Source organism: Octopus sinensis, linkage group LG2 (genome assembly GCF_006345805.1).
Source record: "Octopus sinensis linkage group LG2, ASM634580v1, whole genome shotgun sequence".
In the NCBI taxonomy this organism is placed as follows: domain Eukaryota; kingdom Metazoa; phylum Mollusca; class Cephalopoda; order Octopoda; family Octopodidae; genus Octopus; species Octopus sinensis.
Window position 1 is genome coordinate 97,016,733 of NC_042998.1, and position 18,733 is coordinate 97,035,465.

Genomic DNA, 18,733 nt, shown 5'->3' on the forward strand with positions numbered 1-18,733 from the left:
GTTTCTGAAACAATTATGCATAGAATAGTTACAACCAAGAAACTGAAGACACAAAATCAATAATGGCTATATTACTTACAAATCACCAGTTTTTGTCCAACCACCAAAGTTAAGCAACACAAAATCAATTACCATGCAGATTTTGTATTTAATTTGAATCTTCAATCTATTATATTTCCTCTCAGCATTACATTCTATGATAACTTTTCTCTATTTTTTAAATGTCTTTTATATTTAGTTCTGATTATTTTTGTAATGTATGTGTAATGTAAGTGGCAAATATATATTCTAGGCTTTCACATTAACTTTGAAAAATCATTTTCGCATAGCAGTAAAAATAAACAGTCTTTTAGTGTGGCATGAAGCAAACGCTAACTATCCTTCATTGATGTACTTCAAAATTGAACATGTCTATTGTTTGTAGTTTTCAATCACAAGCCAAAGTATTTTGACGAGGCACATAAACATGTTCCTTGAATCTATTCCCTGATAAACATGACTCCTGATGAACTTTTGGGCATGATATGAGACCGCAGGGCCATTCTAACTTTGAATAATACCAAGTTAATTCCACAACAGATAGTGAAATTACAACAGTGGACAGTTGGACAATAATACTACTGCATTGAGTATTTATCTCAAGGATTTTATTTAAAGTTTTACTCAGCCATTGCATAAATTTATTCATACACTGATAGGAACTTCCTTCAAATATATTTGAATATATAACAACACTGAATGGAAGATACCACGAGAAAATGTTTTGATTTCTTTACCAAAATTCCAAACAATTGTTAGGAGTATAAATTTAATATAAATTACCTTAAGTCTTAAATAATCTTCAGTTGTTTGATCAATATCTTTGACAGCTTCTGCCAACTTTTTGGTCAGTTTTTCAACTTGCTCTTTCAGTTCTTCATTAGCATCAGTTAAATTCTGTGTAAATAAAAATAGAAATCTGAAATTATGTTATTTGTCTTACTTCAAGAAAAGTAGGAGCAATCAACAGCCTCAAGAAATAAATTGATATAGATTAGAGAAAGGGGTATGAGATTTGTTTCTAAGAGAGATGCATTAGGTATTGCTTCTGTTTTAGTTGTGTCAAAATTTGAACAATGTTCATAGATATTGATGTGGAAGAGAAATAATTATCAAACAGATTGTTAATTAGATTCTCAATTAAACACTGTCATGACTTTGATACCATATTTTTGGTGAGGGTAGGAATGAAAAAATTAAGATTTTTTTTTTAAATTGCAAATGACCACAATATCTATCCTCGTATACAGAATTAAAAATCATGGTAAAGTCTCATTCTGTAGACCAAGATGGTTGTTTTAGTTACTTTTCATGGTTTCCATTTTATATTTTTGTTTGCATTATAACAAAATGTCATTAATGACAAAGTATTTTAACAAAGTTTGAAAGCCTCTTTAAATTAATCATTTTTCAACTCTGCAGTATGCCATATTATTTTATCTATATTTTTTTTAATAAGATTTTGTCCCAAACAAGGCTTGAGACCACTGAAGCATAAGATAAAGAAGGGGCTTACAAATTCAAAAGACGTTACTTGACATAAAAAATGAAGGATTGAGTATCATAGACCAGAGGAAAACAAGACAATGGTAGTAAGTTCCAGAGAGCAGCAGTTCAAGGAAAGAAAGTATTAGAGTAAAAGGACTTCAAAGTAGAGATACTTAAACCTGTAATTCTTCCATTGCCTCACCAAGCTGTCGATTCTTTTGTAATACTTTTTCTTTATATTCCAGATCTCCTTCTTTCTGATGCAATAAATTATCTCTTTGAGATTGCAGCTGCATTTTATAGTCACTGATGTCCTGTCTCATTTGGTCATTCTAGAAGTATAAAATTGTATCTTAAAACAAATACAAGTTCTATTACAAAATAAAACATAGTAAAGATGAGAAATGTAGTAAAAAAACTGAACTTGATGCTCTATGGTAAAAATAACTTTCTATCTTATATTTCTCCTCATTTGATAAAAAAGACCAGGTAAAATCTGAGGTTCCCATATAAAACAAGGCTAATTAGAATACATCAAAGAGAAATTTTGACATAGTTAGTGATGTAAAACATATTTTTAAATATTCCCATCTATACAAGAAAGTACTGGTTAGATCTAAGAATAAGAATATAAAATAGGAAGTGTGAACTGTTTCTAATGTTTGATAGTGGCCTTAATGAATGTAGCAGTTTTTAGTGAAATAGAACAATGCATGAAATAGACTTAAATCCAATACAAAAAGAATTTGTTTTTCTTACTTCTTGTCGCAGAACACTCTTCTCTCTGTCAAGATCAATGATCTGTGAATTATACTGAAAGTAAAAAAAGAATGTCTTTCATATATGATGATGATACATTAGTTTGATACCAGCTACATATACACTAGTATATGTATATATGTGTGTGTGTGTGTGATTTTAAAATATAAATAAAATAAGATTTAAATATAAATAATATATATATATATATATATATATAGGAGAAAAAGGAAAAATATACTTATATACATATATAAGAATATATAAAATGATATACACATATTTGTTGGATGGCTGTTAACTACTGAAGAGTTCCTCCACCAACTACTCTGCCTATATATCTGAGCACACCTGTCAATGCTGTGTATGCCATAAGCTCTGCAAATCTAACAGAGGCCTCAAAAGACATTTTAAGATCTACATGGATCAGAACTTAACTGCAGCTCTTGGTGGTCCAAATTGGATATGCAATCTATGTGGGTGTTTTTTCAATACACTGTCTGGTTTAAAAAGCCACATCAGGAGCCATGATGGATCTAAGATGTAAGTACAAGAGGTGGTCAGATTCTGCATACGGAGTAGATAACCACCATATGTGTGTGTGTGTGTGTGTGTGTGTGTGTAACTATTTGGACTTTGGATATATGTCTATTAGTATGTTGGTTAAAGCACATTCACTGTTTGGGCTACCTGATGTCATCCTACAACCACCAAATTATTCTATTTTCTGTCTGTGCACGAATGTACAATGAGCAAAAACAATATGCCAAAGAGAACGCAGTACATCTAGCAGGATACCTTTTTTCACACCAAGTACCTGAAGTGACACAGCCTGCACGGATTGATGCAACACAACTAGATGCAAAATATCCTACTCCAATGGGACAGCTGCAGAATAGGTTGAAATGGTCATTGTGCTGAATAAAGATTCATACTAAATCCATCTTCCATTTCCTTCATCAATTATATATATATATATATATATATATATATATATATATATATATATATATATATATATATATATATACTTTTACTAAAGCTGCAAAATTATCACAAAACTGTTACTCAGAGTTTCACGTTCTTGTTCATCAGACAGTTGTGATGAGTTTTCATCACAACTGTCTCATAAATGACAACATGAAACAGTTTGGGGATAATTTTGCAGCTTTAATAAAAGCATACTACTCTACCTTTGGTATTCGAGTACTATTTTTTCCAGCTTGTTTTGCACTTACATACTCACCTGTATATATCATCATCATCATACATGCATACATATATATATATATATTATATATATATATATATATATAAATTTGACTCTTATTTCTAGCAATGCAGGTACCACTTTGTACCCTCTGTCACCTTAGTGATGTCTACAAATTTACCTTTAGGTTGTTAAATTGTTAATAAGCCACCAATATTATTTATAGCTTTCACTTCTACCACTTTTTAAATCAGCACATGTTTTCAACGTTTTTTCTTATAAGTTGATGTGGTGAGTTGAGCTTAACCCTAGGTGCAATAAAAGCCACTGATGTGTGTGTGTGTGTGTGTGTGTGTGATTTTAAAATATAAATAAAATAAGATTTAAATATAAATAATATATATATATATATATATATATAGGAGAAAAAGGAAAAATATACTTATATACATATATAAGAATATATAAAATGATATACACATGCTCTGCATCAAAATTCGAAATAACTAGTGATATAGCTATGTCTGCAACCATAGGGAGGTTTGCCTCCCTTGTCAGCTTATTAAGCTAGTGCTCTTGTGGCTAATGAATTGTTTTCACTCTTATTTCTAGCAATGCCAGTACCACTTTGTACCCTTTGTCACCTTAGTGATATCTATACATTTGCCTTTAAGTTGTTAAATTGCTAACAAGCCACCCATATTATATATTATATATATATAAGGAAAATAGGGATGAATACAGCCAACTTTTCACTGGCTCAATTGTTTAATACCTAATTTAGTAGAGAAAAATTCACATGGGTATATATTAGATTTATAAAAATGAAAAGAAAATGAAGATATACAACTGTCAATTCAAAAATTAAAATTTCTTAACAAAATATTATATTATATTCTTATAATAATAATATAATAAATAATAAATATTAAATACAAATTACATACAATTGTTTCCATTCTTACCCATAATAAAATTATAAAAATTCCTTATATATATATATATCAGTACAGAAACAAAAGACTAAATACTATTCTATGTGCCAAGTTTTCAAATATACAGTAGAGTAATTTGAATGAACAAAAGAACTATATTGGCAGAAACTACATAAATGGATCTTGATCAGAATTTTCAACCATGAGTTTTCAGTTGTTCAATCAATAAGAACTGCCAAACACATTCAATTAGTGTGTAAATGGCTGAGTATTCCACAGACATATGTACCTTGAACCCTTTAACATTCAGATTGCTCTGAGTTGTTTTGAGATAATCATGCAATATCTCATAGTTTTAAGATTTTGGAGATGTGATTGTTTATGATCACAATAACAGTGAGGAGTAAGTGTGAGAGGCAGGATCTGATCAGTTTGAACATAAAACAGGAAGAATAGTCGAGCTTCATTCAGGCAGTTTAAATGCTGAAGGATTAACAAAATTCTCAGGCAGAATCAGATGAGACAGTGTGACAAAACCAGACTTGAATTACACAAGCTATCCTATGGGTTTCCATACAGTTTCCATTTACCCAAGTTCATTTGTAAAGCACAGGTTGATCTTAGGCTAGAGCAAAACACTTGCTCAAGATGACTTGTAGTGAAATCAAATTCTGCGCCTGATGACTGAAAAGTGAACTTCTCGACCATTTTTCCATATGATATCTACTAGGAACTAGGAACCACCACAGAATTAATATAAAAGAATCTGTCTGAGAAATTTTGAAACCAGTCACACTAATACAATATTTAAAACAAAGAGAAAGTGGGAGGTCAGCCTCACAGTTATGAAAATGGAAACAAAACTGTCCATGAAATAATACTGTAAACTATATAAACATTTAAATATAAATCTAAACTACTAAAGTAGAAAAGAAGTTTGTTAAGATATCCTGTCAAAATTATTGCCACTTCTACTAAAGTTGAAAATCATCCAGATGGAACAAACACACACACACACACATGCGTACATACATGCACACACACTGAATAATGAAGTCAATAATTATACCCTTTCACTAGATCTCTTTTCGTCATCTAGATCTCTTTGCAATTCCATATTTTCTTCAGTTAAATGATGAATTTGGTTATTTAGATGATTAATCTCTTCTTGCAAGTATCTGGTACTGGAAGATGTATAATCTCCATCTATACTAGATTTCTGAAAGAAAGGAAAATAAAACAAAAGATATTATATAAACTACAATAGAATCTTTGTGGTTATTTTAATTTTCTTGAAATAGTTAGTGAGTTGGTAAAAAAAACCCAGTAGAGTGTCAATCTAAATGCCTAACAGTATATAACATCATCCCTCTACATTGTGTGTTCAAATCTCTACTGAGTTAATACAATAAACACTAATGCTAAACCAGTTCAAATGATATCTGATTCCACATAAAAATTTACCTTAGTTTATTTCACCCTAAACTGACCCATACAAAAGAAATCCTTATCATTCATAACACAGTTCTTTTTTTCTTTGTCTTGAGGTGTGTGTTTTTACATATATATATATATATATATAAAATAATGTTACAATTACTCTATAGTCAAGATACTCTATGTAATACGTGTCCATATTAAATTCTTCTGTGTGTAAGAGTCCTCAACCGATGTTAGGCGATAATCCAAAAAAGCTTTTTGGGATTATCGCCTAACATCGCGTATTACATAGATTATCTTGACTATAGAGTAATTGTAACATATTATTTTAAAGATAAATTTCCTCTATTTACATAATATTGAGGTCTCTTTCTTTCCTTTGTTATCTTACTGTTTTTACCAATAAATTACCTCCCAGACAACGCTATTCTTCACTAAGAGCTAATACGGCTTTTTTGGATTATCGCCTAACATCGGTTGAGGACTCTTACACACAGAAGAATTTAATATGGACGTGTATTACATAGATTATCTTGACTATAGAGTAATTGTAACATATTATTTTATAGATAAATTTCCTCTATTTACATAATATTGAGGTCTCTTTCTTTCCTTTGTTATCTTACCGTTTTTACCAATATATATATATATATATATATATATATATATATATATAATATATATGCATATATATGTATGTGTGTGTGTATATATATATATATATATATATATATATATATATATCAATATTGATAAAAACAGTAAAATAGCAAAAGAAAGAAAGAGACCTCGATATTAAGTAAATAGAGGAATTTATCTGTAACAGTAATATGTGACAATCATTAGGTAGCCAAGATAAAACTCCGAGTTTCGGATGCCAAGGTGGAAATCCACGCCACCATCTCTTCAGTTATCCAGCCATCAGAAAAACGCTATGAAAAATGACCATTATACAAAGGGAAATTACTGTGTTATTGACCGCTATTAAGACAAAAGAGCTATTCGAATGACCACTAAGGGAGGGGAGGAAGTAAAAGGTTCATAGTATTCGCGTAAGTGCACCTGTTCATACCTACACATGTGCACCCGCACACCCATGTGCGTACGCATACATTCATCCACCCTCACTAGAAAAACATACACATCTTAACTTGCATCCTTCGCCAAATGTATATGCATATACATACAAACTCACACACACACGCGTGCACTGTAAAAGTTCATACATACGTCTACATAAGCACAAGCACAATAAAAAACAGGATTAAGGGTAACAATACAGAAAAAAGGCATAAGGGAGTATACAAAGAGTAAACCACGTTTATAAACGCACATATCCTTAAACACGCACACACACGCCCATATACGCACATACCCGCACACACACACACACGCACAAAAAGGATTATACATACGTCTAAAAAGATACAGGAAAATGTGTAAAAACACTGAGTAAAACACGTCTATATACGCATGTACTCACATGCACACATACAGCACACATCTATATAACACACATACCCACACACACATCCATACACATGCACAAAGGATTCCATATACACATCTATATACACACAGGGAAAAATGCAGGGTGGAAGGTAATTTTTTTTGGTTTATAGATATACTTTTTACACATAATTTTTTCTGTACTCTACCTTTTTTCAGACAGTAACAAGATCTCTGCATTCTGAGTCTACAATTAAGTATTCTAATTCCACTTGTTTCTCTAACAGAAAGATATGAACATTGTATTCACCATCTCTCATTTGCTATAAATGTAAAATCCTTCGTTCATAGAAGAAAGCATTATTAAATTTAAAAGTAAGAAACAAGTGTGCCAAACAAAAGATAGTTACCTTCAGATTGCTACTCAAGAGTTCTAACTCTTTAATTTTAGCTTGCAATTTCTGTTCTGTAAAAATAGAGATCAGATGTCAAGTTACATTATTTGCCAAACAAGAAGTTAAAATATTGTCTCAATCAATCAGGATTCAACAAACACTAACAACAACAACAACACAGACAAAAGAATATTGAAATAAAAAATATAATGAAAAAAACAAAGAAAATAGAACAAAATAATGCTTGTAATATAAACAGAAGTAAATGAAGAAAAGCTTATAAAAATAAAGAAAGAAAGCTAAGTGAAAAGTTGAAAAGAAACTAGGAGAAAATATATTAAAGAAGCTAAAAGGAATGGTACAAGAAAAGAAAAAACAATGTCTGAATAAAATCCAAGAAAACAGAAAAACATAGAACATAATAAACAATTAAATTAGTAAATATTTTAAATCAGTGAATATTTTAAGCAATTAATGAGTAAATAAATCAATAATAAAATATGTATCTGTTATGACATGGTATACATGTCTGGTGTAAAATGGTATTACAAAAATAAATAGTAGGTTGTTGTTATCTAAAAATAACCTGTCACAGAATGCACTCCATACTACTTGAACATAGGTACAATACTCAGTATTCACAGTTCAACTACCAAAACCAACACAGTTAAACAACATGGTCAAACTAACACTGTTTGACCCCCCACCTCACCCCTTGACACTTCACTCAGTTCTTATTTATTGTAATCAGTTAGTTCACCTTCAATCACGAGTTCAGGATTCTCCCATAACAATATCAAAAATTAACAGGAGAGAAAATATTAAATATTTAGTTTGAATGACACATATCTTCCTTACCTTTTAACTTTTACTGTGGCCATGCTGGAGCACCACCTCAAAGGGTTTAGCCGAACAAATTTAATAAGTCAATGAGGGCTTGACCAAAGAGGAAGATGTTTTCCTCAAGCCTTTCAGCTTATTCACCACACAATCTCCTTCACCATAGCCCATAAACAGAGAAATGCTGCTTGCTGTGCCTTGCTAAAGGGAGATGGTGAAACAATCATCATAATGGCTTTGGCAGATGATCGGATTCATCCTACACGACAACAGCTGTTAACACAATTGCAAAAGTCGGCAATGCTTGGATACTGCACTAGGCATGCAATATGGTTTCTTTGTTCGCCATCCAGGAATATGTGCTGCACAGCCTCAGCACATGTCTGTGCATCAGAAGCCATGGCATGCCAAACCTGCCTTCCAGCAGGTGGTGGCAATAGATGGACTGCCTAACTAGTGGAACACATCCTTTCCTCAGGAAATGAAAACTAAATACTCCAGGGTGATCAAATGTGGACTGGAGAAAAGTACGATTGTCAGGTAGTACGTTACTACAGAGGGGATGTATGCATTCGCCACCTCTGCTCAACCTTTCAAGGGTAGTTTCCTATCAGCCTTTTTCTAAGCAAGGCTGGCCATCCTGCTTATAACCTCATCCTAGTTCTTGTCCACCTGGAGATCTACACTAAATGAGACTCCAAGTAATTTAACCAATCAGTCTATCCAATGACCTACTATGGTGTTCAATGGCATAGACTTGCTTCTCCAATAATAATCCTCTCTATTATAGGCACAAAGCCTAAAATTTGTGGGGAGGAGTTAGTCAATTACATTGACTCCTGTGCTTAACTGGTACTTATTTTATGACCCTGAAAGGATAAAAGGTAAAGTTGACCATAGCAGAATTTGAACTCAGAACATAAGGACAAACAAAATATCACTAAGCATTTTATCCAGCACGCTACGGAGTCTAACAGCTTGCCAGCTGGGTGAGGGTGATAGTGGTGTTGGGACAGGTTAACAAGAAGTTCAACACACTGGGGATTTTCTACTAATAAACGTAATAATTCACAAAGCTCATGACATAACAAAATATTGGTAGATACCTCTTTTTGCTTCTTTTTTAGTTTCTTCTTCCATATTTACAATTACCTCCTCCAACTGATCATTTTTCAATACTATCAACTCCCGAGTCACTTCAAATAACTTCTTCAAACGATCAATTTCTGTCTCCTTATTATGGTCAAACTGCAAAACAATAGAGTCTCAAATTTAAATTATATTGGTTTATCAATAATACCTGGAACCATTCTAAATTTTTAGAAACTGAAGCTAAAGTTTAATAATCCTTACTACTATGTGCACAAGACCTGAAATTTTGGGGGAGGAGTCTAGTCAATTATATTGACCCCAGTGCTCAGCTGGTACTTATTTTATCAATCCCAAAAGGATGAAAGGTAAAGTCGACCCTGGCAGCATTTGAACTCAGAATGTAAAGTCAGAAAAATGCTGCTAACCATTGCAGTAATGATTCTGCCACCTCGCTACCTTATTTTAATAATAATAATAATAATAATAAAAATCGTCGTTGTTTAACGTCTGCTTTCCATGCTGGCATGTGCTGGACAGTTTGACTGAAGGCTGGCAAGCCAGAAGGTTGCACCAGACTCCAATCAGATCTGGCAAAGTTTCTACAGCTGGATGTCCTTCCTAATACCATCCACTCCAAGAGTGTAGTGAGTGCTTTTTATGCGCCACCGACACGGGACCAGTCAGGCAGCACTGGCATCGACTACACTCGAATGGTCCTTTTTACATGCCACACACAAAAAAGGTGGAGTTCACATTAATCACAAGGGGAAGCAACAAGGATATAACAAAATGTTATATCGTCAGTGATGATATATGATGTCTGTGTGTGTGACAATATATTATGGTACCAAATATAACCATATAAAAATAAGCAATGTAACAAGAGTTGGTTATCTTATTATAACCATTCACACAATAACAATCCAATACTCCAATGCAGAATCAATAATGAGACTAATGCTCTCACAGTTCGACCTTAACTGTCTACTGGCTCATTTATTTATAAGACTCGTCCAGTCCACTGACAGTCACGTGCAGGGGTGTCAGTTCACTCCACAATACAAAAAATAGAAAAATAGAATTCAGAAAAATAAATAAACTCTTCAATAGTAGGGCAGTCCACCTCAGATAATTAAAAAAAAACCAACACAAAATGTCCCCGATTACTCTGCTGTCTCCGAGTTAGTAGAAGTGCTATCTTCTAGCTTCTTTCCTCCTAGATTTTGAAATAAATTTGGTATATACTTGCAGTCCAATACAAAAATGTTTAAGCCTTATTAAGATTTACAAGATTTTGATATTTTACTCTAATAACCTAAAAAAGAGGATATGAGGTTGATAGAAAACAATATTAATAGTAACATTCCGTCCAACCCATGCTAGCATGGAGAACGGACATTAAACGATGATGATGATGATGATTAGAGCAAGCTAAATAAGCATTCAAAAATATAATTATGAATTATTTTTAGTTTCAGTGACCCAGCTGTACAAGATATTTTGATAGCAACTTGAAACTACATATTATTGAGAAAATGATATCATAATAGTCATCATCATATTCATATTAATATCCACTTTTCAATGCTTACTTAGGTTAGACAAAACTTGCTAAGACAGATTTTTTTTGTAGTCAAGTGCTCTTCCCAGATGCTCATCAATCATCAACAGCCAAACCTGGGGCAAAACTCAAAAATCAGAGCATACTATCAACTTTTGATATAATAAATATTTATTGTCACCACTGCTGTCACTGTCATCATCATTTAACATCCATGGTTCATGCTGGTATTGGTTGAACTATTTGGCAGGACCTGAAGGGTCCAAAGGCTACATCATGCTCTAAAGTCTGGCATAGTTCCTCTGACTGGATGTCTTCCTAATACCAACCACTTTACATTATGTACTGGGTATAAATATATATGTGAGTATATGTGTATCTGCATGAGTGTGTGCATGCATGTGTGTATGCATGTTGCTTGCAATTTCTGACCATCAATTTCATGAGTCAGCCCACAGCTACAGTAGAAGACACTAGCCAACAGAGCCCACACTGCATGAATGACCCTTAGACTACATGGTTTTGAAGTGAACTATTTAACCTCCACGGCCATTTCACACATTTTCCTGTTTCATTTGCTTCTGAGTGGTTGTGATTTGGTTATTTGTGTTGAGCTTGTCCATTCTGAGGGTGAAGAAGATGCTCATCTGAAGTTGTTTTGGCTGGTGGTAGTATTGTGTGACTAGTCACTAGCAATGTTGTTATTGTTTGTCCTTGTGGACGCTGCTGCTAGTGCTGCTGTTGCTAATGCTATTATTGTGCTCAGCAGCAGTGCAGGTAATTACTAAGTTAGCTCCCATCGTGGAAAAAAAGGCTCTGAGGTGGCTAGTGCTGCCACATGTGTGACACTTGGATTTTTAACAATCTGGGAAGCCTATCTAGTCGAAACTTTGTCTAGGTTTTCCCATTGTACCTGGATCAGGGTATTCACACTAATTAAAGACCTGTTTTCCTGGTAGTACTTCTGCATATCCTCTATGACACTGCATTCCATCAACCATCAGATAAGGCAATCCTCCTGTCATCTTGAATGAGACTTTTGGTCTCTCATTCACATCTGCTCAAATCACTTCTAAAGAGACTTACTTAACTATACTCATGGCCCTGTAAACTCTTGGCAATGTTGATGCAGAAGCCACTGCTATTAGTAGTGCAGCAAGCACAAAGGATGTGGTTGTGGTAGCATTTCTGGTGTTTTGATGCAGCTGCACTTTTTCTTCAGCTCATTTCAGATTCCATAAAATTCAAGACTGATATTACTGACTTCTTACCACAGACAATATTGGTGGTGATGGGAGTGATGATGATGACAGTGGTTATAATGAAGGTGCTATTGTTGCCCTTATTGCTGTTGCCACAGGTATTGGGTACATTACTACTGTGGTTGTTGTTGAAGCTAAACCACACCAGAATAAGATGTACTACAAAAATGTGATACAATAAATCCATAAAAGAGTAAACTAACAACATTTTTTTTTCAAACATATGAAGCTATAAACATGCCCTACAAGCCGGTACACAACAACAGCAACACTAATTGATTATGATAATTTTCCCATGAAATCTAACATCTATATCTCCGGTGTAATATCAAGATAAATGAATTAAAGATTAAAATAAAATCAATAGAAATAAGGCAACTTACAGATTTGATCATTTCCAACAACATATCAGAGTCATCTTCTATGTTACTTTTGGTTGTTTTCATGATTATATTCCAGTTCATTGGAGTCATTGTTGAAATTTTAAAATGGTGTCACTAAAGAATATATGAAGAATAAAACAAATTTGATATAAGTGAACTGTAAAATGTAGTTTAACACTTTTCATTGTAATATTACATAAGCCAATGATAATTAAAAGAAAAAAATGTGAGAAAAGTCATACTTTTTGTGAAATAGTAAGGGACTGCATTTATTCTAAAAACAAACACAGCTACTCATAGAAACTAAAGTTGTTACCTGCAAGCAAATATGACATGGTAGAATGTACTATACTTACTTACTTAAGCCCTTTGCTCTCTATGAATCATAGGCCATTGATGACTTTTCTCTGCTGTTCTTGACTCTGGGCTGTTTCTCCTCTCTCAGGTTTTGGTTGGATTCAAATTGTCAGCAATGCTTCTGTAACTTAGCTTTGTTTTTTCTAGGTAGGGGTGCTGGCCTTATGCATATCCCTTTTTACTTCTGAGAAGAGATAGTCCATATTAACCTGGCCCCTAAGCTTTAACATGTTCAGTATGAAAGGCCACCACCAGGAGCTTATGCTTCACTGGCATAGTTCTCAGAGTCATTAAGGCACATAAGCTACCACACCACAACAAGGACTGGTCTTTGCGGGTGGAGTATTTACTATGCTTTCACTAATTGTTTTAGATACCTTCGTAATTTCAAGCAGACATACACCCTTTTGGCTCTCCTAACCTTCACCTAGTGGAGCATCCAGGATGTGAGAGTTGAAGGAACAGAGACCTGCACCAGCACTCAGCTGGAACTCATTACAGCTGAGCAGACTAGAGCAAAATGGAATGCAAAGCCTTGCTCAAGAATGAAATGTACCACCCAATCCAGGAATCAAAACTACAACCATATAACTGTGAATTCATCACCTAAACCACTAAACACTATGAACCTTAAAGATCTAAATGAGGATGGGGCAATTATACATCTTTAGCATGTCAATCTAATGGACATACAATTTATTTCTCTTTCCTTTATTTCTCTTAACACCTTTGTAAAAGAGTATTTTACTGTAAATATAAGGACAAGTAAATACTTCCAAGGCAATATTTCAATATCTTTATCATTGTAATTATTTTATGTTCAATCTGCATTGCTAAAGTCTTCTATGACACAGATTTTTTTGTATAACAGTGTGTGTGTGTGTGTGTGTGTGTGTGTGTGTGTATTTATTAAATGTATGCAGGCAAATTTATTTATAAAAAGAAAAAAAAATGAGTCACTGGTCTTTCCTGAGCCATAGGCTTATAAGGCCAGTTTTCTGAATTCTGCAGCATATATAATCCCCCACTGGATAAGATGCCAGTCCAGTGCAGGATTACTCATTTTGGCCAACTGAGGGGACTAGAGAAATGTGAAATGAAGTGTTTTGCTCAAGAACACAATGCATTGCCTATTCCAGGAATCAGAACCATAATCTTAGGATCATGAGTACAACATTCTAACCACTAAGCCACACACCTCCACCAGCCATATTTTTATATAAATATAAACACATATATATAAATATGGCGCAGGAGTGGCTGTGTGGTAAGGAGCTTGCTTACCAACCACACGATTCCGGGTTCAGTCCCACTGCGTGGCACCTTGGGCAAGTGTCTTCTACTATAGCCTCGGGCCGACCAAAGCCTTGTAAGTGGATTCAGAAACTGAAAGAAGCCCGTCGTATATATATATGTATATATGTATATGTGTGTGTGTTTGTGTGTTTGTGTTTGTCCCCCCCCCCCCAACATCGCTTGACAACCGTTACTTAGCGGTTTGGCAAAAGAGACCGATAGAATAAGTACTAGGCTTACAAAGAATAAGCCCTGGGGTCGATTTGCTAGACTAAAAAGGTGGTGCTCCAGCATGGCCGCAGTCAAATGACTGAAACAAGTAAAAGAGTAAAAGATATATATATATATATATCTATGTATGTATATATGTATGTATGTATGCATGTATACATACACATATGCATACATATTCTTAAGGAATGGAATCAATGTGAAACTTCAAGTAGCAGCTCATACAGAGTGAGTATTGATCGATTGTATGTGTATATACATATTTATGTATGCATATTTAAGTGAAACAATAGACTATGTCTGCAACAACAATCAAGTATATAATTGCTAGAAATTTAGAATACATTATTTTGCTGTGTGAACAAGTACATTACATAGAAAACCGTAACACACAGACCAGCTAAAACAGTAAAAGAAAAATAACATGAATTAACTCCCTTCTGTATAAATGTAGCATCTAACCTAGCTAAGCACTTTCGACATTGATAGACAAACATTTCTAGAGTACAGAAAAGTATTTACTCCCAGTTTGAAATTTCTTAAACTGGGAATAGTTGATGGAAGTCCACACAAAACTAATTTCAAATGTTGTTTTATGTGGCTGTGTGGTAAGTAGCTTGCTTACCAACCACATGGTTCCGGGTTCAGTCCCACTGCGTGGCATCTTAAGCAGGTGTCTTCTGCTATAGCCCCGGGCCGACCAAAGCCTTGTGAGTGGATTTGGTAGACGGAAACTGAAAGAAGCCTGTCGTATATATGTATATATATATGTGTGTGTGTGTTTGTGTGTCTGTGTTTGTCCCCCTAGCATTGCTTGACAACCGATGCTGGTGTGTTACGTCCCCGTCACTTAGCGGTTCAGTAAAAGAGACCGATAGAATAAGTACTGGGCTTACAAAGGATAAGTCCCGGGGTCGATTTGCTCGACTAAAGGCGGTGCTCCAGCATGGCCGCAGTCAAATGACTGAAACAAGTAAAAGAGTAAAGAGTAAAAGAGAGAGTATATGTTTTTAAATAGTGTTCAACTCCCAGTGTCACAAATCATTATCATCATCATATTCATTTAACGTCCATTGTCCATGCTGACATGCGTTGGATGGTTTGACTGGGTTGGCCCACTAGAAGGTTGTGCTGGGATCCAGTCTGATTTGGCATAGTTTTCTACAGCTGGATGCCCTTCCTAACACCAATCACTCTGAGAGTGTAATGGATGCTGTTACATGCCACTGGCACGGATGCCATTTGCATGACACCGGTATCTGCCATGACTGATTTTGCTCAGCTTGATGGGTCTTCTTCTCAAGCATGACATTATGCCAAAGGTCTTGGTCATTGCCTTTGTGAGGTCCAATACTCGAAAGGAACTCAGCCACTTTGCCTCTATGAGGCCCAATGCTCGAAAAGAACTCAGCCACCTCGCCTCCATGAGACCGATACTCGAAAGGAACTCGGCCACTTGCCTCTGTGAGGCCCAACGTTCAAAGGTTGATTTTTTATGTGCCACCAGCATGGGTGCACTTTGTTTGATGGGTCCTCTTAAGCACATCAACAAATGTTCCTGATTTTCTAAAATAGCTATGCAACCACAAGAGTTATAACTGAAACAAAATCCATTGTAGGCATTCTGCATTCATCATCACCATCATCATTTAATGTCTATTTTCCATGCTGGCATGGGTTGGACAGTTTGATGGAAGCTGGCCAACTGAAGAGCTGCCTGGATTCCATGTCTGTTTTGGCATGGTTTCTACAGCTGGGTGCCCTTCCTAACAGCAACCACATTACAGAGTGTGCTGGATGATTCTAAGCAGCACTGACATGGGTGCTTTTATGTGGCACCAATGCCCACAAGAATAAGATCGCTCAGGGAAGAGGGATGCAGGGGACATACTTATATGCAAGAATAACAACAATTTCCCTTTAGCTTGAGATGTCTTCTCAAACACAGCAAACTGCCAGAAGTCTCGGTTCCATAAAAAATTATAGTAGAAAACCTTAACGGAAAAATTAACTCCTGTTCAATTTGAGTGAAGTTGGTATCATCAAGAATTCTGTGCCTGTTGAGGAAAATGCTATTATACTCCTACAATCTTAAATGGGCTTTTTCTTCTTTTTGATTCTCTCTGATGGGTTTTCATGAGCCTTCCATTTTTAAATAATCCCAAAAATTAAATGCAAATTTTATGCATTATACTCCTCTTCCAAATGATCTAAATGAAAAGAGGAATTTATCAGAAGTTCCTGACATTATACAGAAAAGCTGACAACAAATTTTAGACATACTGAAGGCGCTAATTGCTTCCTCTTTATCATCATCGTTTAATGTCCATTTTCCATGCTGACATAGGTTGAGCAGTTTGACAGGGACAGACAAGTCTGAAGACTACACCAAACTCTGCTGTCTATTTTGGCATGATTTCTGTGGCTGGATGTCATTCCTAACACCAACCACTTTACAGAATGTACTGGGTGCTTTTTAGGTGTCACCAGCAGCAGTGAGGTCACCAAATAACTTGCAGGGCCAGACCCCTCAACTAGGAGGAGTAGTATTAAGGGACAGAAAGATTATATATGTATATTATAATTATTATTAACTGAACTTACAGAAAATAAACAAAACCTACAGTACAAGTGCAACACATGTGCATTATGCATGCACACAGGCAAATAATCTGAAAATCATTTCAGAATTCTTTTTTAAAAATATGCATACACAAGATAGAAATTTGATTAAAAGGAGCTTTGTTTGACTATAGGATCCATCTATTTTTAAAACATCTATTTTGGTCAATTATTTCTCATTCAGGCCCTATTCATCTCCAGATTAAACACATTAAAATAATGACCAGAAGCTTAGCCATAATAATAATCAGCAATAACCAAAAATAAATTGCAACTAGGACCTAGAGGAATATCAGAGATGAAAACAGGTTGCAGATTTGTCCTGAAAAGCAACAACAATTTTTGAAGACATTATGCCAGATAACAGCACTGTTAATTCTATAGTGTTCAGGGGTTTATTTCAAGGTAGTTCATATTACCTTATCACAAAATAGTTGTAGCATTGTAGTATGTTATAAAACATGGATGACATCCAATATTCTACTGAAAGCAATTAGTTTTGATTCTTGATAATTTCTGATTTATTTCAGACCCAGACTGTCATATTTGAAGATATTTTTTTTTTATTCAGAACCTTTAGACACTCAATTGTACTCTCTATTTCATTCTAATGAAAACTACAGGCTCCCAAAATTTAAAGGTACAATAATTTGTAGTTCTTATTATTGTAAACTAAACCTCCAAGGATTTATCTATAAATTACAGGATCATAAGCCTACATCTGTTATCAAGTGGTGAGACAGAGATACATACACCACATGTGTGAGAGAGAGAGAGAGGTTACTGCACAATTACTATCTACTAAATTCACTCATAAGGCATTGCTTGGCCCAAGGCTATAGTAGCAGACACTTGCCCAAAGTGTCGCACTGTGGGACTGAATGCAAATCTACATGGTTGCAAGCCATGCATACACATATCATTACCATCATCATTTAAAGTCCATTTTCAATGTTGGCATGAGTTGGATTATTGCTTCGGTGGTAATAGTTCTGACTCTCAAGGCCCTAAGTTCAAATCCTGCAAGGGCCAACTTTGATCTTTATCCTTTCAGAGTCAATAATTAAAATGCCAATCCTGTTGTAGCATCAATTATCTTCTTTTGCACTTTTTTCTACCTCTCTCTCTTCTAGGAGAAATTGGCTGTGATAAGTCCTGGTTTCTGCCAGATCTTAAAATATTTAAGACATTTTATGATGCACCACTATAGCTCCATCACTAAGTTGAAGGCCCAAGACAAGGCAGCATCCCCAACTGAAGTTCATAACTCAACTTGTTTCAGTTTACCTGACTGAAGAAAAGAAGCCTAGTAATAAGGGCACCCATTTGTAAAGCAGTTACCCCAACAAAAATTACTACCTCACCTTTATAAGC

General features: G+C 34.7%; 1 protein-coding gene across 2 annotated transcripts in view; it reads right to left on the reverse strand.

The window, feature by feature from the left end:
- Positions 1 to 18,733, reverse strand: part of LOC115225397 (centrosomal protein of 290 kDa-like) — a 141,116-nt gene that overhangs the window by 120,236 nt on the left and 2,147 nt on the right. For both annotated transcript variants that reach the window (XM_029796355.2, XM_036498548.1), the window contains exons 2-8: positions 12,854 to 12,967; positions 9,662 to 9,803; positions 7,731 to 7,786; positions 5,501 to 5,650; positions 2,287 to 2,340; positions 1,707 to 1,859; positions 823 to 936 (exon numbers count right to left, since the gene is read on the reverse strand). In XM_029796355.2, the coding sequence (XP_029652215.2) occupies positions 823 to 936; positions 1,707 to 1,859; positions 2,287 to 2,340; positions 5,501 to 5,650; positions 7,731 to 7,786; positions 9,662 to 9,803; positions 12,854 to 12,943 (759 nt within the window). In that variant the 5' untranslated portion in view covers positions 12,944 to 12,967. The remainder of the gene's footprint in view (positions 1 to 822; positions 937 to 1,706; positions 1,860 to 2,286; positions 2,341 to 5,500; positions 5,651 to 7,730; positions 7,787 to 9,661; positions 9,804 to 12,853; positions 12,968 to 18,733) is intronic.